Source organism: Orbicella faveolata, unplaced genomic scaffold (genome assembly GCF_042242905.1).
Source record: "Orbicella faveolata isolate gen_17 unplaced genomic scaffold, um_ofav_v1 contig_47, whole genome shotgun sequence".
NCBI lineage: Eukaryota > Metazoa > Cnidaria > Anthozoa > Scleractinia > Merulinidae > Orbicella > Orbicella faveolata.
Window position 1 is genome coordinate 7,681,118 of NW_028301577.1, and position 23,797 is coordinate 7,704,914.

General features: G+C 39.8%; 3 protein-coding genes across 6 annotated transcripts; 1 reads left to right on the forward strand and 2 right to left on the reverse strand.

Annotated features, from left to right (window-relative positions):
- Positions 1 to 35: 35 nt before the first annotated feature.
- LOC149096984 (uncharacterized) lies at positions 36 to 10,060 on the reverse strand. 2 transcript variants are annotated; one of them, XM_089280055.1, is made up of 6 exons: positions 9,945 to 10,060; positions 5,102 to 5,158; positions 3,896 to 3,979; positions 3,357 to 3,407; positions 2,384 to 2,488; positions 36 to 1,616 (listed from the first exon to the last, which is right to left on the reverse strand). In XM_089280055.1, the coding sequence occupies exons 2-6, from the start codon at positions 5,132 to 5,134 to the stop codon at positions 1,050 to 1,052; spliced, it is 840 nt and encodes a 279-aa protein (XP_089136181.1). In that variant the 5' UTR covers positions 5,135 to 5,158; positions 9,945 to 10,060; the 3' UTR covers positions 36 to 1,049. The 2 variants fall into 2 exon arrangements, with proteins under 2 accessions (XP_089136181.1, XP_089136180.1); XM_089280054.1 differs by having other exon boundaries at positions 9,668 to 10,060.
- A 58-nt stretch (positions 10,061 to 10,118) lies between these two features.
- On the forward strand, positions 10,119 to 18,107 carry LOC149096985 (2'-5'-oligoadenylate synthase 1-like). 3 transcript variants are annotated; one of them, XM_089279125.1, is made up of 5 exons: positions 10,119 to 10,207; positions 13,958 to 14,130; positions 15,180 to 15,453; positions 15,718 to 16,138; positions 16,988 to 18,107. In XM_089279125.1, exons 1-5 carry the CDS (start codon positions 10,165 to 10,167, stop codon positions 17,142 to 17,144), a joined length of 1,068 nt encoding a protein of 355 aa, XP_089135251.1. In that variant the 5' UTR covers positions 10,119 to 10,164; the 3' UTR covers positions 17,145 to 18,107. The 3 variants fall into 3 exon arrangements, with proteins under 3 accessions (XP_089135251.1, XP_089135253.1, XP_089135252.1); XM_089279127.1 differs by having other exon boundaries at positions 15,718 to 16,093; XM_089279126.1 differs by lacking the exon at positions 10,119 to 10,207 and adding an exon at positions 13,136 to 13,437.
- A 209-nt stretch (positions 18,108 to 18,316) lies between these two features.
- LOC149096986 (uncharacterized) lies at positions 18,317 to 22,276 on the reverse strand. Its single transcript, XM_089279140.1, has 4 exons — positions 22,178 to 22,276; positions 21,641 to 21,691; positions 20,668 to 20,772; positions 18,317 to 19,900 (listed from the first exon to the last, which is right to left on the reverse strand). Exons 1-4 carry the CDS (start codon positions 22,223 to 22,225, stop codon positions 19,334 to 19,336), a joined length of 771 nt encoding a protein of 256 aa, XP_089135266.1. The 5' UTR covers positions 22,226 to 22,276; the 3' UTR covers positions 18,317 to 19,333.
- Between the last annotated feature and the right edge of the window lie 1,521 nt (positions 22,277 to 23,797).

The following is a 23,797-nucleotide window of genomic DNA, read 5'->3' on the forward strand; positions in this document are numbered from 1 at the left end:
GTAATCTTTCAGTCAGTACATACATAACACTTCAATTGGCTGAAACACCGGCAGATAACATGTATTTGCCAGTCAAATAAGCGGACACTTGTTACATTTCACGGTAGCCTGGTTAGTGTAGTGCTATCGTACAGGATGAGAACCAGTAAATAATGATTTGTGTGAACTTACCCAAATGGTTGTTTAAAACACTGCTCAACACTGACAGAATTTCCTTCACTTCTGCCTTATAATCCCAGTTCTCTGGCCTTGTTTTCCCTATACCTCCTATACGATTGTCGAACTTCTCTATAACCATAATTCGGGCAGTAAACGAGGTTTCAGTTTCCGAATTTCGTAAATCCTGGGCTCTATCGGAAATGAATGCTTCGAGTATCCTAAAATAAAAAACCTTTGTTTTCCTTTGGTGTCAAAATTCAGAAACAAGCGCACGCTTTAGAGCATCGGTAGCTTTTCGCGGGTGAGACTGAACGAAACGAAGGATATTTCTGTCAAGTATTCCTAGCAGGTTGGCCTTCAATATTGGATCCATAGCAGGCGGTTATCGCACAGCCTAGTCAACAGTAACTGTGATCTTTGTTTATTTTGTGTTTGTAGCTGGCTTGAAGGATTGTTCATTACTTCTGTTGACTTTTGAATTCGAATTCAACTGTTTTTGTACATAAAAAGTGCCAGACCCAATATTCCCGATATAAAATGATAAGTGTTTTGCGGATTTCGACATTTCAGAAGTGACTTTGCCACTTTCATTACAGCGTTTAGACAATTCGTGTTTGCTATAAGCCAGAAGGTTTGGACTCTAATATTAATAAGACAACGGTAGCCACATTCGTTGCGTACAGGGACCTCCCTGGAGGAAAACGTTTGGCTACTGAGTTGTATCCCTGGGATGAAAAGCTGATAAGTTTTTACTTTTCAAAATTTGCCTTTTGCTGCCCTTTCCCCTACATAGAGAATCACTCATTTCTGTGATGTTTTTACTCATGAATGCAGGGTTTTTCTGTTATAGTAGTTGTTTGCGAGGCAGTTTGCAATGCCGGCCAAAGAATTTACAACGTACTACCGGAAGGTTCACTACCATCAGTAAGAACTGTACCCCCGGGATTGACACTAGCGACTGGCTTTTCAGCCTCCGTGGTCAGCGCAATAGCGCTGGGGTGCCCTGGTACAGTGGCGTTTGGCTCCTGTGAGATAGCACCCTCAAGGGGGGCTGGGTTTAATTCTTTTTCAGCAGGTGTTATGTTTTTACTTTCAAGAGTCACTATATTCGAGTCGGAAGCCACTTCCTCCGACATCGGAACCTCCGACGAAGACAACACTTCGGCTACCATCGGAACGTCTTCGATGGGAGTCGGTGTTTCATCCGTGGATTCTCCTTTAGAAAGCGAATCTGCGATTAAATCTCGGGGAATGGCGCCATGTGATTTCGTTGGCGCTTCGTTTGCTGGTGTTATCGAAGTATCATTTTCCCTGTTTTTAAGTATTGGAGGTGATAAGGTTTGTTCTAATGCCGACGGAACAGCTTCAGTGTCGGAGCCCGAAGTTATATCGGCGCCTGTGTCGGTTCCCGATGATCCTTTCGGCTGATGCGAAACTGAGGTGTTGGATGAAGAGGTCTAGTAATAAAGAGAAATGTTAAAGTTAGTGGATACTCAGTGAGATGATCGAGTATTCCATTCTAACATTGAAGAAGATAGGCGGGTTAGTTGCCTCAGAATTATTTCGGATTCCATCAACAAATCACCAGTGCGCATTTCATACACCTATACTGGACAAGATTCATTGTAAGTAACATATACAAAAAATTTATTTCTTGTAACTTACAATCTGAGGATTTTAATGCATACAGTGGGCAATCATTATTTAGGCTTTGCTCGTCTGTAGCTTAAGCTTTCTCAGTCCAACTTCTTTTCTATGCGGTGTTAGCTAACACTTTAGACCAAGTCTGCTTGTTTTACGTCCCTGTTTTAGAGACCTCCATTTCAAAATCGGAATGACCCAGATAAAAACATTTTGATGGATAACCTTCTATTGTGGGGTAGTGACCCATTAATGCCTTGTGATTAGCCAGACGTAACTGCATTCTTTAGAGAAAAAGGTGCTGACGCCTTCCCTCAACAAACTACAGTTTGTCAGCAGTGTATCAATTCAATTGAGCTTGTAATTCTATTTGCCATCTTAGTGTATAGCAGGGATTGTTTTGGGGCACGGGGCATTGTACCTGTTGTTTGTTCTGATCTATTGTTCTCTTAAAGAGTACCGAACCACTCATGTGAGACCTTACGAGAGCTGCTACATGACTCCAGTTTGTACCCAGAACTGGAAAATCTTCTTTATCTGCAATGCAAAGTAACATTTTCAAATTGCAATACGAGCACATTACCTGTGGTTTGACGTGTTGTTGGCAATATTTCAAAGCCTGATCCAGCAAAGAGGAAGGCGACTCTGGATTTTCCTGCACGAATTCAAGTGACTCTCCTGACGCGGACTACAATCAAGAAAGTAGGTATTCCAGAATTATAACGTGAGAAAGATGCTGTTTTCCACAGGGTTGAAGCGATTACAATCAAACTACTACTGCTGTAAGATCAATGTGGCTATGAGCCCCTCAACTTGGAAAAAGGATCGTCTGTAAACATCGGCAATTCTGATTTCACTGCCCTGTTTTATTATCCGTAGGTCATTTATATATCGAGCTTGTAACATAAACAAGACGAGTCCGAGGGTTATTAACATTGTTGAAAACCAAAGTTTGGTTTATCAAAAATTCGAAAAGATTGTTACAATATTCTGGCTCTAGTTCAGTCATAGTCATGACTGTTAGATTAAAACAAGTGGACAACTTATGTATCAAAGCTAAGTAGGCGTATAAACAAGCAATGACATAACATGATGTATCGAGCTAAAGAGGCGAAAAATAAAGTTGAAGCCCACTTGCATTGTTAAGAAATAACGCAAAACGTAACAATAAGAGAATACATAAAGAGATGTGACACCGTTAAAACATTCATGAATTCATCATAGTCTGAGAAGTTGGGGTACGTTCGCTGTTGGCTTGACAGAATATCACCAACACTTATCAAAGAGCGTTAAACGAAGTGAAAGGACTTACAAAGAAGTTCTTTACAGGGTCCTTTCCCTTTGCAAACACCCTTAAGTTCAACGTGTCAAATCTCCCCATTGATTGTCATACATTTCCTTCAAAGTTAGTTGTGAGAATTTGGAGCTAAATCAAGAAGATATCCCTTAGTTGATGTCTGTGTATATTCTCGTTGAAAACGTGTCATGGTATTTCAGTGTCCGCATGACTGATAAGTACCCGTTAAAGTTATTTTTTCAAAAAAGAAACAACTCACTTTAGAAGTCACTAGCATGTCAAAGGCCTGCGTCAGCAAACTTTCAGTCACCTAAAAAAACAGGTGCAAAACAAAAATTGGAACTTGCACAACCCGCTGAAAAAAGGTGAGCAGAAGCTTCAACGTCATCGATAAAAAAAGGACAATTTACTCTTCTTTCTCTTTGTAATCACGAAAGTAAGCAAGAACTGAAAGCAAGATAAAATGACAATGATTTCTTTTACGTTGAAACATGGTGAATAGAGGGAAATGGTTAGGAAACCTGGCAAAGTTCTTTGTTGTACGTTTTTGTTTGCTATTTTGGGGGTTCACCCTGCACAAAACCTGGCAAAATACAAAAGGTGGTTACGTGCGCTCATAGAACTAACCAATAGAAGCAATGCGATTATGTAATTCATGCAGAGTAAAAGCATAAAACAAGATGTACAGGGTCAAGGACCTTCCAACACAAATCTTAGACTGTTTGTTTGCTTCTTTGATGTTTACCGGCCTTCCTAACCATTTCTCTCTATTAACTATGGTTGAAAGCTCTAGCATACCTTAACATAAGGCTCATATTTTTGTCCAGTTTTCCAGCACTCATACATGTCCACGACCAGCTGAGATAAAACAGAGGGTTCAACCTGCCAACACGAGAAAAAGATACTGACTTGAAACCATGCCATGCTTGTACTCTAGAACTTCCTGTTGGAAACACAGCGGATTTCCATCCCCTTTATCACCGATGATGCTCGTGATCTACCAGATACGGTTCAAATTTCTCTTAAGTGTATTCAATACAAATTCCAGCAGCCAGGTTAGGAGAATAAAGGATCTGATGATCTAATGGATAATGTCTTCACTGATAACCAAACTGTTGCAGTAAACAGAGAAAATTGATGTTCCAAAATTGCAAGAGAAGATGAAGGGTACGAGAATTAATCCCACATAAAGGCTTTGTTCCCAAGGCTACCCCTGTAGTAACCAATAGTAACCAGTTCTAATTTTACCACGCGCGTTGCGAGGATAATTTCGTGGACAATAACAATGCGCGATTTAACAAATTGACCGCTCTCACTCGTTGACGCATCACATAAATTATAAATTTCTGTCTCTCCGCTTAGTGACAATAAAAATCAGTCAATAAACGCGCCAGAATTTCTGCAGTTATCGTAAAAAAAAAATGATTAGACCTGTTTTTGCATCAGAATTTGCTTGTGTCTGTAACTGAAGCAATCCCTCATCTTATTGATGGGTATCTGTAAGCTCAGCAAATGTAGTGTCCCCACTGTCAATTCTTGAGTGATAACAGGATAGACGCATGAAAAATTGACGTTAATTTGTCTTTTAAAATAACAAATTGTCAAAACGTCCGCTCTCGCTCGTTGACGCATCACATAAATTATAAATTCATGTGTCTGTCCGCTTGTTGACAATGAAAATTAACCAATGAGCGCGCGAGAATTTCTGCAGTTATCGTAATAAAGCCATTTGGCCTGTTCACGTGTGGAAAATCAGTGTCTCAGGATTGGCTATTTAAAAACCCTCTGAAAATCGGGATTGATCTAAAAATAACTTGAGATAGATTACGTTGGTAATAATAAATCTCTTACTCTTCATTCTCTCTTACAATAAAACTAGAGAGCTTTCTTTTCTCGTTAGCAGGCAGATAGACAAAATAGCCGGCATTTTGCAGCATTGCGGAATCGCAATTTTTACTTTCTGGCGTGCGGTACTCGTTCAACAAATTTAAACTATGTGCTTACCTTCGAATCCTGCTTAGAGACTCGAACTTTCATTATTTCCAGCGAATACTCAAAAGCCTGTTAATAGATTCAATGTAGACATAAGAAAACAACAGAACAATCCATCCACCATAGCAATCAGATCCGTAAACAAAAACCCCAAGAGCACCAGCACTACGTACGTTGTCATGACAGCTTGTCGTCATGACGACACGTCACGTTACTTAGCAACTACTCTACAAAAAAAAATGCGGGCTCAATCAATTTTAGAATTTAAAATTGTTCCGTCAGATAAGGTAGTAGTTTACCCTACCGGGTAAAGTTAAAACGTTGTCAATCGTGAAACAGTATTCAGTAGAAAAGCGAAAGCGACGGTTTGACGGAATCCAAGCGGAAATATTATGGCTGAATGTCAGTGGTCGAGCAAGCGACACAAATGGATGAGAATACTGACCAATGCTCTCCATATGGCAACTCCTCTCCTGGACATTCAGCCATCTGTTGATGGTGGGGAGAGGCCGCAGGCAGGAGCCCGGGAGAATAGCGGGCAGGAAGCGGGAGAGAAAAGGGCGGGAAGCGGGTGTGCTAAGAGGGCAGGAATCCGGAGAGAAATGCAAAATGCTAATTTTTGTCATTCATTAAGGCTTCAAATACTTTCAAAAACAAGAACTGATAATGTTATTTGACTTTCATTTAGTGTCTTTAGAGACTTCTAGGCCGACGGGCAAAGAAAAATTCACCCTTGGGCTCAAAACGAGGCTCAAAATAAAAAACCCTTTGACAGTGGTTACGTCATAGGTCATTCACTTGAAAGACGTGGGTAAGAGAAGCAAGGCAGAAAACGAAGCAAAAAAGAAAAAGGAAATGCCTAAGGACTGTGCAGCTAAATGACTAGGATGTGTTTTGAGGCTCTTAATTTACAGGGGACAGGAGCAGGACAAACAAGGGCGGGAGTCAAGAGATAGGGGTATGGGAAGTGGGAGGTTCTGACTCCCCTGTCCCTCCCCCCAACTTGATGCAGTACCTTGTCCCTAAGTAAAAGGTAAAGTCTGCATACGAGCCAAGTGGCCCATCAGGCCAGGCTTATCTCAGTTTCGGTGGCATGAAGCGACTAGGAGTATTTCTACTACCCCCTGGATAGGATGCTAGTCGATCACAGGGTTATCCCCAGCATTAAATTCACCAGTACCCATATGTACACCTTTGTGGAGAGAGGCACCGTGAGAGTAAAAGTGTCTTGCCCAAAAACACAACACAATGTCCTTGACCAGGGCTCGACCACGGACCACTCAATCCATTGCTGAGTGTACTAACCACAAGGCCACCGCACCTTCCACCTTGTCCCTTAGGCCTAACCATAACCCTAAACCTAAAAAAACAGGAGTCTATAGATTTCAGTCAAGTTTACCTCTTTTATCACTTGTGCATTTGAGACAATTTCTAATTTCCTCGCTTTCTGCCATTCAGTTTACATTATCAAAGCCTGATTTTAAATGATTCGCAACTACTGACGGAACTTGTTTTTGCAACTTACAACTTCAGACTTTGCACAAAATTTCTCACTGGAGAAAAGCAATGTTGTAGAACTTAGGTGATGAACTAAATGCAATAAATTTTTATTTGTAAGAAATGTATCTGTTCTTTAATACATGCTTTCGTGTCTAGTATCTGAGTTAGTTGTGGTGAAGATTTATTACAAATGGTTTGTAGACGACAGTAAGCCAATTCAGAGACACAGTGGCATAAGCAAACCCACTTGTTAACCAATTTATCACAGGAAAAAAAATAAACACATATAATTATATATATAGATATATATATAATTTATTGCCATCAGGTGCTATAATGTCTTGTAATAAAGTGGTTACAAGTTAAGTAAGAATCTTACAGAAGGGAGGATGATACAATATTATTACTAAGGGGATCATAATTAATTTCATATTGATTCAAAGCACGTGATACAGTGTATGTGCATGTATGATTCATTAAGCACATACAATGTAAAAATTATGTTTTAGTGATTGAGCAAAGTTCATCTGAATTAAATGAAAGGAAAAACAACAACAGTCAATTATTTATATAAGTTGATACAATGCACATGTAAGATAGGGAAATAGAAATCGGAAAGCTTCAAATGACTGAGTAAACAAGATAAACTAGTGGGTTTCATGGAAGTTAATTACTGCCTCTCTGAAATGTTGAATGTCTTTTCAGCATCAAAAGAAGTGAAACTTGACCACATCCCATAAGTGGAAGTGGTCTTGTGTAAACAAATACAGGTGTTTGGGCATTCTAAAATATTTAGTTTCATGTGCATACATGTACAAGGAAATGGTCTTGAAAATTTCCATGTACTATCAACATGTAATCACTGTAAACAAAAAAGACCTCAAGCAAGGAAAAATTGTCAATGAACCGAAGATATTGAGTGGTCTTGAATGTTTTCAGTATTTCCAGCGTTCGCTGCGGCCAACAAATCACAATATTTTCGATTTCTACTCCCTTCCCAAACGCCACCATTGTATAAATGTACGCTTAAACAATCTTTAATGATAGAGAAATATCTTGTGAATGAAATGAACAAATGTTTTATTCTGACAGCAAACGGCAGGCCTAGGTACAAAGATATTATTTCACCTGTTCCAAAAGGCACAGAAAGTCAGAAAGGTGACAGAAACACCAAACAAGCCAGTCTTTAAAGACAAATCCTTATCAAAGTTTCTTTGATGCATTGCAAAATATAATTTAAAGTGCACCTAACCCCAAAAGTTTTTTTTCGCTAAAATGAATCTAGACTTTATTTGAAGCATTTGGGCGAAGAAATTTTTGAATTTGGTTGAATCCTCAATTTTCTATGCCCTTTCAAAGTTGCACTTGAAGTGTTTCACAACCGCATTTTAGGGAGTCTGGGGCGGCAGTTGCTGATGATGTCTACCCAGGAACCAAACAGAGTGGCACCTCAGTCAGCTCTCTGTATTTGCTCAAGAAAATGGAAAACAAAACTAATCGTTCCGATGAATTTTGGGACTAAAACGTCCGAGTTTTGTCTCAGAATCATTTCTTTTTCGTCACTGGAGTCAGAGTTAAGTTTCGATTCGGAAGACTCCGAAATAAAATTCAGTCGAGCATGTTCAACAACTGTGAATGCACTGCTTAGAGCTTTGAGAGCAATTTACAATATTTCAAGCAACGAAGGGGAACCCTTCTTTGCGGACGAGCTGCTTGTATATTAGGAATGGAAAGCTAGGTACGAAGTGGAGGAGCAGGCAAATGAAAAGCTGGAAAGAAAACTCAAGGACTGCTTTGGATGGTAATTTCGTCAACTAAACGTAAGATTCCCATGCGTGTTTATAGCCCGTTTACATTTGTCCTTAGCTAGAATGTATTTTGTCAAGGTATGATTGTTCTGTTAAATCCAGTTTGTGTTTTACTTTCTGTTGAATGCTTCATGTTTATAAGAGCGATGTACGTGTTGCAGTTTTCAAGACTTGATGACCTCCAAAACAATGGCTTTGATCGATTGAAAATCATACTGTTTGGACCTGTATTTCTGAAGCTGCGGGAAGCAAGGCGGAAGGAAACATTTCATACAATTACGGATTGAACATTGTCACACGTTTTAAGTTGTAACTCCAAATAACCAATGTAAATTGTTCTCAAAGTTCGTAGTGAAATTCGTTGGATAAGCGAATAGGACGTGTTCCCTAAGCAGTCCGCAGATGTTACGCGGTCATATTTTTGACGCTATTGCACAGAATCTTTGTTGCACTGCTGATTTCCAAACCTTCGAAAAACTCTGTGAGTCTAATAATTTTCTTATCATGTAATTCTAAAGGATTAATCTTTGACTTTTATCTAAATCGAAAGAGAAATGTGTTCGTTAGCGGCGTACAGTTGCGACCTATTTACATATCAGTATAACACTTCTTGATCATGATCGGATCACACAACTTTGCCGGTTATGTTATAAATACTGCGGGATTGGAAGATATAGGTTGTCAGTAGTATTTCTACAAATTGCTGGTTAGCTTTAAGCAGAAAATTTATGAAAGTAGCATTCGAAAGTCTGTGGAACAAATTCCAGCGAGAGTTCTTCAATGGTTCTCACAGATTCAGTTTGCTTGTTTTGGTTCGACAAAATCAACCATTGTACGTCTTTATTGTACCATTAGCCGATCGTTAGAAAATTGTACAGTATATTGCTGCAACAGCCGATAGCACCTCTGGAAGGCGTTTCTGCGCACTTTTCGAATGTGTATTGCACCATTCTGAAGGAAATGAGAGGACGTTAGATATCCAACCTTCCTGGGTAGACGTCACAAGAGCCGCTGGACCCATTCTCCTCAAACTCGGTCGTGAAACAAAATGGCGGTGTTTTGGAGCTATTTTCGAGATTTCGTCGAGGCACAAAAAACCGAGGATTTAACGGAATCCAAAAATATTTTCGCAGAACTATTTCGACTAACAAGTAGATTCGTTTTCGCAAAAAAAGAATTTTTGGGGTTAGGTGCACTTTAAATGGACAAGGACCACATGTCGGCGCAAAGTGAGTGCGAATAAAACGGTCCCGACCTGCATGTATCTTACCCATTTCGTGCAAATTACACTTTAAATCTAACAAGTCTTCAAAATCCTTGCAAAAGCTGCATACAGGACCAATCTTCTGCTTTGCTGGATACCCATTGTTGTTTTTTACAATTCTGAGGCGAGGGCGGCTGAAGTAACACGATCCACGCTTCGTCCGCTCGAGCTGGCTCGAGTCAGCAAACTACACATTACTCCACACAGAATGCCTCCCCTGTACCGCTATTCATTACGAACATTGTTTGAGTATTAAACACCCATTTAAGGACGTCAAACTCACCAATAACGAGAAGTATCAAGGATATTTTCCACCTTAAAACGAAGCAAACTACCGCTCTCAGAGAACTGATCGATTCTCGATCGATCGAAGGACAGCATAGCCTGATGGTGATGACCACTGACCAATTACTGTGACGTCAAAAAATGTATTTCCGGGGTGTCCCATTCCGCGCTCGACAAAATTGACGTACATCCGGGACATTGCTATTTGCGAGCAAAACATGGCCACGAGCAGACAGAAGAACATGAGTTCAAGCGCTGATCGTGAGTAGAATGTCCTTGTTTTATCAATTTTAGGCGTTCTCGTATGGAACGCCAGAACTGTCTTATGATACTCTTTTTTATTATATTGGGTGGTTATGTCATTATATGTAGTACTTATGTTATTATATTCGGTGATTAACTCATTATACTCGATGCTTATTCCATTATACTCGGTGCTTATGTCTTTATATGCGGCGCTGTCTTCATTATATTCGGTGCTTTCTTCGTTATAGTCGGTTCTAACTTTGTTTGGTGTTTTCTTCATTATTACGGGTGCTAACACTATTATATTCAGTGCTCTCTTCCTTATATTCGGTGCAAAGGCCATTATATTCGGTACTTCCTTGTTCGATGATTACTTCATTATATTCGGTGCATACTTCATTTCATTCGGTGCTTTCTTCGATATGATTGTCACCAGTCTTCGCAAGGGGCCGTACAATTTGGAGGTAGTCTAGGGAAAGCCGGGAAAAACGGGTGTCACGAAAACTCAGACCCCGAAACCTCAGACCCCTTGATATTAAAAACTCAATCGTTATTACCTGAATTGCTCTATGGCCACAATGGGGCGAGATGTTTATCTTCTCCGGTTTATGTTGTCGCGTCGATCAAACTGAAAAACAAATATTTAACTTCTCAGGTTTATCGCTGTCGCGTCGGTCAAACAGTGAGGAACTAACAAGGTTTAGAACAGCAGCCGACACTGTTTTTCAAAACAGACCTTTTTTATGCAATCGTATGCAGCAAAAAAATGTGTTGTTCTCTGAAACGTACTCGTTTGATCGCAATCTGCTTTTTGACTCTATGTGCGTTGCATGACTGTTGGCACGTAACCCGTAGAAATTAACGAAATTTAGAAAAAAAAAAAAAAGGAGTACATAGAGATAGCCATGTTTGCGTTCCAACTTATAACGGGAATATTTCTTACAGGAAACAGTAAGTTTCAAACCAAACACTTCTATTTTTTTTTCTTTTCATGATACCGCCTGGATTAGTGAATTATTAAATCTGCCTCGTGGCGGGGCCTTCGCGCCAGTTTTCAATTTTCGTTCACTCACATTTCGACCAGACATGGCGGTTCAATCGGTTCGACTTTCACATGCTTTTTACGAGCTGACAGTCACACAACGCACATAAAGTCAAAAAGCAGATTGTGATCAAATGAGTGTGTTTCAGAGAACAACACATTTTTTTGCTGCATATGATTACATAAAAAAGGTCTGTTTTGAAAAACAGTGTCGGCTGCTGTTCTAAACCTTGTTAGTTCTTCACTGTTTGACCGACGCGACAGCGATAAACCTGAGAAGTTAAATATTTGTTTTTCACTGTTTGATCGACACGACAACATAAACCGGAGAAGATAAACATCTCGCCCCATTGTGGCCATAGAGCAATTCAGGTGATAACAATTGAGTTTTTAATTTCGAGGGGTCTGAGGTTTCGGGGTCTGAGTTTTCGTGACACCTGTTTTTCCCGGCTTTCCCTAGACTACCTCCAAAGTGTACGGCCCCTTTCAAAGACTGGTGACGATCATATCGAAGAAAGCACTGAATGAAATGAAGTATGCACCAAATATAATGAAGTAATCACCGAACAAGGAAGTACCGAATATAATGGGCTTTGCACCGAATATAAGGAAGAGAGCACTGAATATAATAGTGTCAGCACCCGTAATAATGAAGAAAACACCAAACAAAGTTAGAACTGACTATAACGAAGAAAGCACCGAATATAATAAAAACAGCACTGAATATAATGAAGAAGGCACCTAATACAACGAAGAAAGCACCGAATATAACGAGGGAAGCACTGAATATAATGGAATACGCACCAAATATAATGAAGACAGCACCGCATATAAAGACATAAGCACCGAGTATAATGGAATAAGCACCGAGTATAATGAGTTAATCACCGAATATAATAACATAAGTACTAAATATAATGACATAACCACCCAATATAATAAAAAAAAAATATTGTAAGACAGTTCTGGTGTTCCATATTCTCGGCTTAGGACGAAGTCGCACTAGAGGGCAATTTCAGATTTGTTCTGGACAAATCCGACTTGAAATCGACCAGTTACAAAAAATTTGTCCGGAAAGCTACAGTCGCACTTGAGAACAAAATCTGTGAACAAACACCATGCCATACTGTGAGCAGCATCTAAGGATTTTATCAACCTCATCGTAGTAGACGGATTTCCTGAGGCTTCCTCCTGTTTGGTTTTTGTTCCAATCTTTTGCATCCTTGTATCGTTCTATGATATACATCATTTTCCGAATGCATTTGTCGGCTATCTTGTTAGTTCCGAGTGTTTTCGAAATCTTCTCAGCAATCCAAGCCCATGTTTTTCTTGACTCTCGACTTTCTAACTGATCGTGCTTGTCAGCCCACAGTTGAACTAATAGATTTTCCTCCTCTTTACCCCATCTATCCTGAACCTTCTTGGTCTCGGCTGACGAAGATGTATGGCGCGAAGAAGTTGGGGTTGATGGCGGCATATTGAGCTGTCTTCGCTGAACTGAAGGGATTCTGGCAACAAGTCAGTGCTCGTGATTTAGACTCCAATTTCATGTTGAAAGCACTCTTAGTTAAATTGTACAATTCACGATTCAACGAAAAGACGATGAATTTAGTCTTCCAGGCCTCAAAAGGCATACAGGAGAGTTATTTGCTGTTATTTGAACTATGATAAGCCTCATGGAAAGCTAGCTCTAGGACAGAATTGTATCAAGGTTATCAGTGACAAGTAAAATTCTATGGCTATGTTTTTGCGAATCCAGTCAGACTATACACCAAGTGATAATTCTGTAGGCTGAAAATGCAACTTCACAACTTTCATTCTAGCTAAATATAAACTAAAATCAACTGAAGCACTTTACTAATGGCTTGACAATGGTTTTGTTTCACTTTTTTATAAACAGAATAAAAATCTAATATATATGCAAAACATTAAATCGTTAGGTACAATTCCGGGAAATAGACAAAGTACTTTTGTGAATTTTCTCTCATTCCAGATCACCTGAGGAGGCATTTAAGTTTGAAGATTTTGTTAAATTGGAGCCAGACCATTTTAAGTACTTGTTTTTTTTTAATCAGCTGTTCGCTCTCTTCGAAAAACCGAAAAAGAGTAATTAATTCCCTTAAAGCATTGCATTCAAGCTGTCATGAATATATCATAACTATGCCATATATCAATACTGGAAATGGTCAAAGTCATATGTTAGGTAAGGTTAGGTAAGATAACTTTATTTTAAGTCGTAAGCGTGGGGAGTGGTTGCCCAATCTCCCACTCATGACAAAAATGCACTACTATTTGCAATAACATTACTACTTACAATTACTATATTCAATGAGATAAATTCAGAATTAAAATATTCCTAAGAGCAATTAGTCCTAAAATTAAGAATTTGAGTTAGAAAATACAGTTCATGCACTGGCACCCTGCAAACTCCACACTATTCAAACGAGAACGAAATTGTGCCAGTGGTTGAGGATTTGGTGAGTGAATAGAAAGCTTTTTGTACAAGTTGTTTTTGCTCTTTTCTTTTTCTTTTCTTTCCACAATCCCACGGGAACGAGGCAGGAAGGTGGACAGAGAGGGACAAGGGGCGGGGGGGGGGGGGGGGATTTTAGTACCCTGCAGTATAGTACATTACACAACACGTAACACACATTAGACACATGACACAGCCAAAAGCGCTAAAGCGAGCTGGCTAACTGTGTGCTTGACTTCCATTATTTCAGGAACGTTTTTTGAAAAAGTTGACTTCACTGATAGCTCTGCTGTTAATGAGTTCATTACCAACGAACTCCAACTTGACGAGGCCAACAGGAATGCAATTTCCCAGGTTGTAGACCAACTGTACAAATACCTCCAACATAATCTGCCATCTCTCAGCATAAACTGCCTTGTTAAGGTAAGAGTCACCACCTTGTGTATTGAATGTTAATTTAAGGAAACTTTCATAAATTAGTGCACCACGAGGGGAGGGTATTAAAATTGGAATTTCAAAGTTTAGTTTCAAACAAGTGAAAGTACCAAAACTATGTGACCCCACCCCCTCCCGCCCCATTTTCTGTTCTATGCTGTGCAAGGCAAATTTTATCGAATGAATCCATGACTGCAGTTCTCTAAAATTGTACTACTTTAAAATGACCAAAGAGCTAATGCAGTATTAATGTCTCAGCTTGAGACAAAAAGTTTCACCTGGTTAAGTGCTGCGTTTAGCTTACTTGCCGATGCAAATCACCACTAGTGAGTTTTTCTAAAATCCCATCTCTGCTATAGTGCCATAGTAACCAGGGGAACGTCAGGTAGCATTTCACTTCCGATAAGAAGTACTTAAGTCTTCAAAATATGCCGTGCTTAATTTGAAGTACATTAATAAAGTTAATACAAGAAAATAGACAAAGTCATGTTTACTCTAACTTCTTACTTCATTTCGATGGAACTGTTCCAAACACGATAAGAACAACAATCTCAAAAATATGTATGTCAGAAAGCAAATGAAAATCAAATTGCACAATATAAAATTGGTTTGGTTAGGGGACAATTAAATTTTGCAAATTAAATATTTTTCAGGGACAAACTCAGTCGACAGACACATAAGGGTTAGTCTCTATATCCTGAGTTTTTACCACAAAATTTTGAGAAACTATGCTCTCAGAAATGCATTTTTCTGCATTGTGGAAGCATAATTTTCCAGGTGTTTTGCTTATTTGGACTTTCTGTGTTCGTATAATGTAGTGTCAAGTCAAATCCCCAACAGGATAGAGAAAACTTATTAACTCATACATTTCTTCGGGGAGGCAGCGTGGCCAAGTGGTTAGGGTGCCTGATTTGCATGCATTGGCCCTGGGTTTAAATCCTGCTTTGGCATCGATTCAGCCCTTTTTTTTTTGGTTTTTTTTTTCAAGATGTGCTGTTTTGTTAGTAAATATCACTTGTACTTTCAACACAATTCAGGGAGGCTCTGTCGGGAAGGGAACAGCTGTCAAGGAAAAAGCAGACATCGACTGTGTCGTTTTCCTCAACAATATGAAAACCATGGAAGAGCACAAACTTAAGTTGCAGGAAACAAAGAACCGCCTGGAGTTATGCCTTAAACAGAGTCCCTATAAAGACCAAATCACCTTTGATGGACAGACACCCTTCGCCGTGAAATTCAAATTTCGCCTGGATTTGTCTCGAGAATTTAACATTGACTTGCTGCCGACATTTACAACTGATCAGAGTCGAGGTAAAATAGGATTTTAATCTTTCTTTAACCCAACCTCAATACGAGTCCATTGTTTGTCAGTCATGTAGAGACAGTCCCCTTTTGGCCAGCCTCCTTGCAGCTTGTTGCAGATCATGGTCTCTTGCCATAATGAAGTCTATTTGTTTGCAATTTCATTGCTTCGGGGAATACATAAACTTTTGAACCATGTGAGTTAGCTGTGTGTGTGTCCAAGTTGAATCAGACCATTAGTTAATTAGAATGTGTATTTTTTTGCCCTTGTAGAACAACTGTACGAAGAAATGATTCGTTGTACAACGGAAGACAAGCGTTATTACTCAGCACATTTCGTGAGCTTACAAAGGGAGTTTGTCAAGGATCAACCGTCGAGCGTGAAAAACTTAATCCGCCTTGTAAAGTACTGGCGCAAAACCTGCATTGAAGACAAAAGCAGTGGTAAAACTAGACTGCCATCTTCGTATCCACTGGAGCTCATTACCATAGCCTGTTGGGAGAAGGCTGGAAAACTATCATTTGACATTCGGGCCGGTTTTAAAGCTGTTCTTCAACAGTTGGTCGATAATTGCCACATACACGTCATTTGGCATAAATACTACAGTGAGGCTCTCGCTAAGAGAGGAATCATGGGGATGACGATAAGGTTCGTTTTTGTTCCTGTACAGGGAAAATTTGCTATAACAAAAAGGTGAAAATGTCACTCAACATTAACGAGTTGTTTTAAGACTGGTTCCTCTTACGGGTGAAAATCGATTTTGGGCCACACCCACAAAACTAATTTTAGGGGTTGTTTTCAAAATTTCCGACAATCACTTTCTCACTTTATTATGGGAGGCCAACCCCGGGAAGCAAGACAGCCTAAACGACATTCAGATAAATCAAAGGAAAAAGGGTCAGCTGATAGCCACAATATGCGTGCTAAGGCAACAAAGGTACAACAGCACTTAGAGTTCTTCTACTGCTGTTCTATCTTGTGGCTATCAGCTGATATGACCCTTTTTCCTTTGATTTTAGAAATTAAGCCACATTCCCACATTTATACTATTCTTTGACAATCAGATAGTTACGATAGACACCCACAGAGAGATAGTAAGTGAGACAAAGGATGGCGGAGCGAAAGCCAAGTAGTCAGAAAAATATGCAATCAGCCACCCAGTCAGAAAAACAGACAGACAGAAAGGCTTACAGACAGGCAGACAGAGACAATCAGGTAAATAGGAAAACAATCAGAAAGTAGATAGTCAGTCAGTCAATCAGTTAAAAATACAGCACTTGAGAGTCTGAGAGACAGCGACTGACAAATTTCATTTAACCCAAAGGTAGACAGCTGGGGGTAGACACACAGACAGCCAGACATGCAGACAGTATCATCAGACATAAGACATACCAAGGAGAACGTTAAGCAGGAACAAATTATGTGAGATTGCTTAAGAAACACGGTCTTAGTAATCAGAAATAATCTTAGTAATATGAATAATGTCAGTGTCGCTTACGGCATGATACTGGACTGAAATACTGTACGCCTTCTTCCACGCAGCCCACCATTTGTTCTGGACCCTGCCAACCCAACCAACAACGTATGCAGTGCTAGCGATGCCGAGGGATGGAAAACCGTGGCAGATGTGGCTAAAATGACACTTCAGAGGCAGCCACTGAAGGGCATCAACTTCAATAGAAACTGGAAAATAATATAGGTCTCGTCTACTAACTATGGTTTTCACTGTTTTGTATTTTTGTTTTTAAATCACTATCAATATGGTGTTTTTTCCATTGTTAAATTAACGTGCTGTTGACCCCCGGGAGAGGGATACTCCCTATTATGGGCTAGATATGTATGCGCGGCCCCAGTATGGTTTTTCAAACGTTTTGGTCATGATTATAAATAGGGTATGTTTTTAGCACTCTAGCCTTGAGTGGGGTATGTTTCTTAGAAGAAGCTACGTTTTCATCATCATCAATAAGACCATCAACAAAAGTCCTTTATAACGTATGTTTAGGGCAACTGTGCCAGAAGCAACGGTTATAAATATGGTATCAAATTTTTGGCCAGGTCATAAATCGGGTAGCAAAAATCGCAAATTTTGGTCATAAATAGGGTAAGGGTTTTGGGAAGTGGACCGTACACCCCCACTCAACTTTTCTAGTAGTACCCCCCTCGGGCTATTAACATGGCGCTCTAAGTAGGCGCTACTGAAAAGCTAATATTTCCTCGGCATATACTCCCCCAGACATAAACATGCTTTTGCCATGCAAAACTGAACATGGCAATAGGATATTAAAAGCAAGCTAATACTCGACCGTCATCACACATACAGCAGAATTGCTTTAGGTGATAAATCACGGGTGATGATAAAAACACTGACCCCTTGTCAATGGACTACCCCGATGGACTACCTAAATGGACTTCCTTAAACAGAACTTAACCTTGGAGTCTTTTGTTTTTTTGCTAGCTACAGCTATAACCGGCGCAATTTAATCAATTTTTTTTTGAAAATTCAAAGTTCTTTCTTCGAAAAATGGCTCGAAGTCATACTACATCCCTCAATATCAGTGTTTGACCGCCGGTCCAAGATTTACGATCAATGTGAATTGTTTTGAAGATCACTTGACCACTTAATCTTGACTTAAGCACAATAAAATAAACGGTATCATTGAAAGCTCTGTGTGCTTTGCTAATTTTTAAGCTTCCTCCTCCTATTCAGGAGCAATTAACTGAACAATATATTTTTTTTCGGGGGGGGGGGGGGGAGGAGAATCCAAGAGAGAGGAAGCGGAATGTCTCGTATTACACGTAGAAGTATCCAGCTATTGAAATGAGCTATGCTGCTCTAGTAATCTTTCAGTCAGTACATACATAACACTTCAATTGGCTGAAACACCGGCAGATAACATGTATTTGCCAGTCAAATAAGCGGACACTTGTTACATTTCACGGTAGCCTGGTTAGTGTAGTGCTATCGTACAGGATGAGAACCAGTAAATAATGATTTGTGTGAACTTACCCAAATGGTTGTTTAAAACACTGCTCAACACTGACAGAATTTCCTTCACTTCTGCCTTATAATCCCAGTTCTCTGGCCTTGTTTTCCCTATACCTCCTATACGATTGTCGAACTTCTCTATAACCATAATTCGGGCAGCAAACGAGGTTTCAGTTTGCGAATTTCGTAAATCCTGGGCTCTATCGGAAATGAATGCTTCGAGTATCCTAAAATAAAAAACCTTTGTTTTCCTTTGGTGTCAAAATTCAGAAACAAGCGCACGCTTTAGAGCATCGGTAGCTTTTCGCGGGTGAGACTGAACGAAACGAAGGATATTTCTGTCAAGTATTCCTAGCAGGTTGGCCTTCAATATTGGATCCATAGCAGGCGGTTATCGCACAGCCTAGTCAACAGTAACTGTGATCTTTGTTTATTTTGTGTTTGTAGCTGGCTTGAAGGATTGTTCATTACTTCTGTTGACTTTTGAATTCGAATTCAACTGTTTTTGTACATAAAAAGTGCCAGACCCAATATTCCCGATATAAAATGATAAGTGTTTTGCGGATTTCGACATTTCAGAAGTGACTTTGCCATTTTCATTACAGCGTTTAGACAATTCGTGTTTGCTGTAAGCCAGAAGAAGGTTTGGACTCTAATATTAATAAGACAACGGTAGCCACATTCGTTGAGTACAGGGACCTCCCTGGAGGAAAACGTTTGGCTACTGAGTTGTATCCCTGGGATGAAAAGCTGATAAGTTTTTACTTTTCAAAATTTGCCTTTTGCTGCCCTTTCCCCTAGATAGAGAATCACTCATTTCTGTGATGTTTTTACTCATGAATGCAGGGTTTTTCTGTTATAGCAGTTGTTTGCGAGGTAGTTTGCAATGCCGGCCAAAGAATTTACAACGTATTACCGGAAGGTTCACTACCATCAGTAAGAACTGTACCCCCGGGATTGACACTAGCGACTGGCTTTTCAGCCTCCGTGGTCAGCGCAATAGCGCTGGGGTGCCCTGGCACAGTGGCGTTTGGCTCCTGTGAGATAGCACCCTCAAGGGGGGCTGGATTTAATTCTTTTTCAGCAGGTGTTATGTTTTTACTTTCAAGAGTCACTATATTCGAGTCGGAAGCCACTTCCTCCGACATCGGAACCTCCGACGAAGACAACACTTCGGCTACCATCGGAACGTCTTCGATGGGAGTCGGTGTTTCATCCGTGGATTCTCCTTTAGAAAGCGAATCTGCGATTAAATCTCGGGGAATGGCGCCAGGTGTTTTCGTTGGCGCTTCGTTTGCTGGTGTTATCGAAGTATCATTTTCCCTGTTTTTAAGTATTGGAGGTGATAAGGTTTGTTCTAATGCCGACGGAACAGCTTCAGTGTCGGAGCCCGAAGTTATATCGGCGCCTGTGTCGGTTCCCGATGATCCTTTCGGCTGATGCGAAACTGAGGTGTTGGATGAAGAGGTCTAGTAATAAAGAGAAATGTTAAAGTTAGTGGATACTCAGTGAGATGATCGAGTATTCCATTCTAACATTGAAGAAGATAGGCGGGTTAGTCGCCTCAGAATTATTTCGGATTCCCTCAACAAATCACCAGTGCGCATTTCATGCACCTGTACTGGACAAGATTCATTGTAAGTAACATATACAAAAAATTTATTTCTTGTAACTTACAATCTAAGGATTTTACTGCATACAGTGGGCAATCATTATGTAGGCTTTGCTCGTGTGTGGCTTAAGCATTCTCAGTCCAACTTCTTTTCTATGCGGTGTTAGCTAACACTTTAGACCAAGTCTGCTTGTTTTACGTCCCTGTTTTAGAGACCTCCATTTCAAAATCGGAATGACCCAGATAAAAACATTTTGATGGATAACCTTCTATTGTGGGGTAGTGACCCATTAATGCCTTGTGATTGGCCAGACGTAACTGCATTCTTTAGAGAAAAAGGTGCTGACGCCTTCCCTCAACAAACTACAGTTTGTCAGCAGTGTATCAATTCAATTGAGCTTGTAATTCTATTTGCCATCTTAGTGTATAGCAGGTATTGTTTTGGGGTTCGGGGCATTGTACCTGTTGTTTGTTCTGATCTATTGTTCTCTTAAAGAGTACCGAACCACTCATGTGAGATCTTACGAGAGCTGCTACATGACTCCAGTTTGTACCCAGAACTGGAAAATCTTCTTTATCCTCAATGCAAAGTAACATTTTAAAATAGCAATACGAGTACATTACCTGTGGTTTGACGTGTTGTTGGCAATATTTCAAAGCCTGATCCAGCAAAGAGGAAGGCGACTCTGGATTTTCCTGCACGAATTCAAGTGACTCTCCTGACGCGGACTACAATCAAGAAAGTAGGTATTCCAGAATTATAACGTGAGAAAGACGCTGTTTTCCACAGGGTTGAAGCGATTACAATCAAACTACTACTGCTGTAAGATCAATGTGGCTATGAGCCCCTCAACTTGGAAAAAGGATCGTCTGTAAACATCGGCAATTCTGATTTCACCGCCCTGTTTTGTTATCCGTAGGTCATTTATATATCGAGCTTGTAACATAAACAAGACGAGTCCGAGGGTTATTAACATTGTTGAAAACCAAAGTTTGGTTTATCAAAAATGCGAAAACATTGTTACAATATTCTGGCTCTAGTTCAGTCATAGTCATGACTGTTAGATTAAAACAAGTGGACAGCTTATGCATCAAAGCTAAGTAGGCGTATAAACAAACAATGACATAACATGATGTATCGAGCTAGAGAGGCGAAAAATAAAGTTGAAGCCCACTTGCATTGTTAAGAAATAACGCAAAACGCAACAATAAGAGAATACATAAGGAGATGTGACACCGTTAAAACATTCATGAATTCATCATAGTCTGAGAAGTTGCAGTACGTTCGCTGTTGGCTTGACAGAATATCACCAACACTTATCAAAGAGCGTTAAACGAAGTGAAAGGACTTACAAAGAAGTTCTTTACAGGGTCCTTTCCCTTTGCAAACACCCTTAAGTTCAAAATGTCAAATCTCCCCATTGATTGTCATACATTTCCTTCAAAGTTACTTGTGAGAATTTGGAGCTAAATCAAGAAGATATCCCTTAGTTGATGTCTGTGTATATTCTCGTTGAAAACGTGTCATGGTATTTCAGTGTCCGCATGACTGATAAGTACCCGTTTAAGTTATTTTTTCAAAAAAGAAACAACTCACTTTAGAAGTCACTAGCATGTCAAAGGCCTGCGTCAGCAAACTTTCAGTCACCTAAAAAAACAGGTGCAAAAAAAAATTGGAACTTGCACAACCCGCTGAAAAAGGTGAGCAGAAGCTTCAACGTCATCGATAAAAAAAGGACAATTTACTCTTCTTTCTCTTTGTAATCACGAAAGTAAGCAAGAACTGAAAGCAAGATAAAATGACAATGATTTTTTTTACGTTGAAAAATGGTGAATAGAGGGAAATGGTTAGGAAACCTGGCAAAGTTCTTTGTTGTACGTTTTTGTTTGCTATTTTGGGGGTTAACCCTGCACAAAACCTGGCAAAATACAAAAGGTGGTTACGTGCGCTCATAGAACTAACCAATAGAAGCAATGCGATTATGTAATTCATGCAGAGTAAAAGCATAAAACAAGATGTACAGGGTCAAGGACCTTCCAACACAAATCTTAGACTGTTTGTTTGCTTCTTTGATGTTTACCGGCCTTCCTAACCATTTCTCTCTATTAACTATGGTTGAAAGCTCTAGCATACCTTAACATAAGGCTCATATTTTTGTCCAGTTTTCCAGCACTCATACATGTCCACGACCAGCTGAGATAAAACAGAGGGTTCAACCTGCCAACACGAGAAAAAGATACTGACTTGAAACCATGCCATGCTTGTACTCTAGAACTTCCTGTTGGAAACACAGCGGATTTCCACCCCCTTTATCACCGATGATGCTCATGATCTACCAGATACGGTTCAAATTTCTCTTAAGTGTATTCAATACAAATTCCAGCAGCCAGGTTAGGAGAATAAAGGATCTGATGATCTAATGGATAATGTCTTCACTGATAACCAAACTGTTGCAGTAAACAGAGAAAATTGATGTTCCAAAATTACAAGAGAAGATGAAGGGTACGAGAATTAATCCCACATAAAGGCTTTGTTCCCAAGGTTACCCCTGTAGTAACTAATAGTAACCAGTTCTAATTTTACCACGCGCGTTGCGAGGATAATTTCGTGGACAATAACAATGCGCGATTTAACAAATTGACCGCTCTCACTCGTTGACGCATCACATAAATTATAAATTTCTGTCTCTCCGCTTAGTGACAATAAAAATCAGTCAATAAACGCGCGAGAATTTCTGCAGTTATCGTAAAAAAAAATAATTAGACCTGTTTTTGCATCAGAATTTGCTTGTGTCTGTAACTGAAGCAATCCCTCATCTTATTGATGGGTATCTGTAAGCTCAGCAAATGTAGTGTCCCCACTGTCAATTCTTGAGTGATAACAGGATAGACGCATGAAAAATTGACGTTAATTTGTCTTTTACAATAACAAATTGTCAAAACGTCCGCTCTCGCTCGTTGACGCATCGCATAAATTATAAATTCATGTGTCTGTCCGCTTGTTGACAATGAAAATTAGCCAATGAGCGCGCGAGAATTTCTGCAGTTATCGTAATAAAGCCATTTGGCCTGTTCACGTGTGGAAAATCAGTGTCTCAGGATTGACTATTTAAAAACCCTCTGAAAATCGGGATTGATCTAAAAATAACTTGAGATAGATTACGTTGGTAATAATAAATCTCTTACTCTTCATTCTCTCTTACAATAAAACTAGAGAGCTTTCCTTTCTCGTTAGCAGGCAGATAGACAAAATAGCCGGCATTTTGCAGCATTGCGGAATCGCAATTTTTACTTTCTGGTGTGCGGTACTCGTTCAACAGATTTGAACTTTGTGCTTACCCTCGAATCCTGCTTAGAGACTCGAACTTTCATTATTTCCAGCGAATACTCAAAAGCCTGTAAATAGATTCAATGTAGACATAAGAAAACAACAGAACAATCCATCCACCATAGCAATCAGATCGGTAAACAAAAACCCCAAGAGCACGAGCACTACGTAGGTTGTCATGACAGCTTGCCGTCATGACGACACGTCACGTTACTTAGCAACTACTCTACAAAAAAACATGCGGGCTCAATCAATTTTAGAATTTAAAATTGTTCCGTCAGGAGATAAGGTAGCAGTTTACCCTACCGGGTAAAGTTAAAACGTTGTCAATCGTGAAACAGTATTCAGTAGAAAAGCGAAAGCGACGGTTTCGCGGAATCCAAGCGGAAATATTATGGCTGAATGTCAGTGGTCGAGCAAGCGACA

Coding starts and splice junctions, on each gene's coding strand:
- LOC149096986 (XM_089279140.1), bottom strand. CDS start 22,225: ATGTATGAGTGCTGGAAAACTGGACAAAAATATGAGCCTTATGTTAAG. Junction 20,773..21,640: donor ACATGCTAGTGACTTCTAAA/GTGAGTTGTTTC, acceptor TCTTGATTGTAG/TCCGCGTCAGGAGAGTCACT. Junction 19,901..20,667: donor AACAACACGTCAAACCACAG/GTAATGTACTCG, acceptor CTTTATTACTAG/ACCTCTTCATCCAACACCTC.
- LOC149096984 (XM_089280055.1), bottom strand. CDS start 5,134: ATGAAAGTTCGAGTCTCTAAGCAGGATTCGAAG. Junction 3,408..3,895: donor AATATGAGCCTTATGTTAAG/GTATGCTAGAGC, acceptor CTGTTTTTTTAG/GTGACTGAAAGTTTGCTGAC. Junction 1,617..2,383: donor AACAACACGTCAAACCACAG/GTAATGTGCTCG, acceptor CTTTATTACTAG/ACCTCTTCATCCAACACCTC.
- LOC149096985 (XM_089279125.1), top strand. CDS start 10,165: ATGGCCACGAGCAGACAGAAGAACATGAGTTCAAGCGCTGATC. Junction 14,131..15,179: donor GCATAAACTGCCTTGTTAAG/GTAAGAGTCACC, acceptor AACACAATTCAG/GGAGGCTCTGTCGGGAAGGG. Junction 15,454..15,717: donor TACAACTGATCAGAGTCGAG/GTAAAATAGGAT, acceptor TTGCCCTTGTAG/AACAACTGTACGAAGAAATG.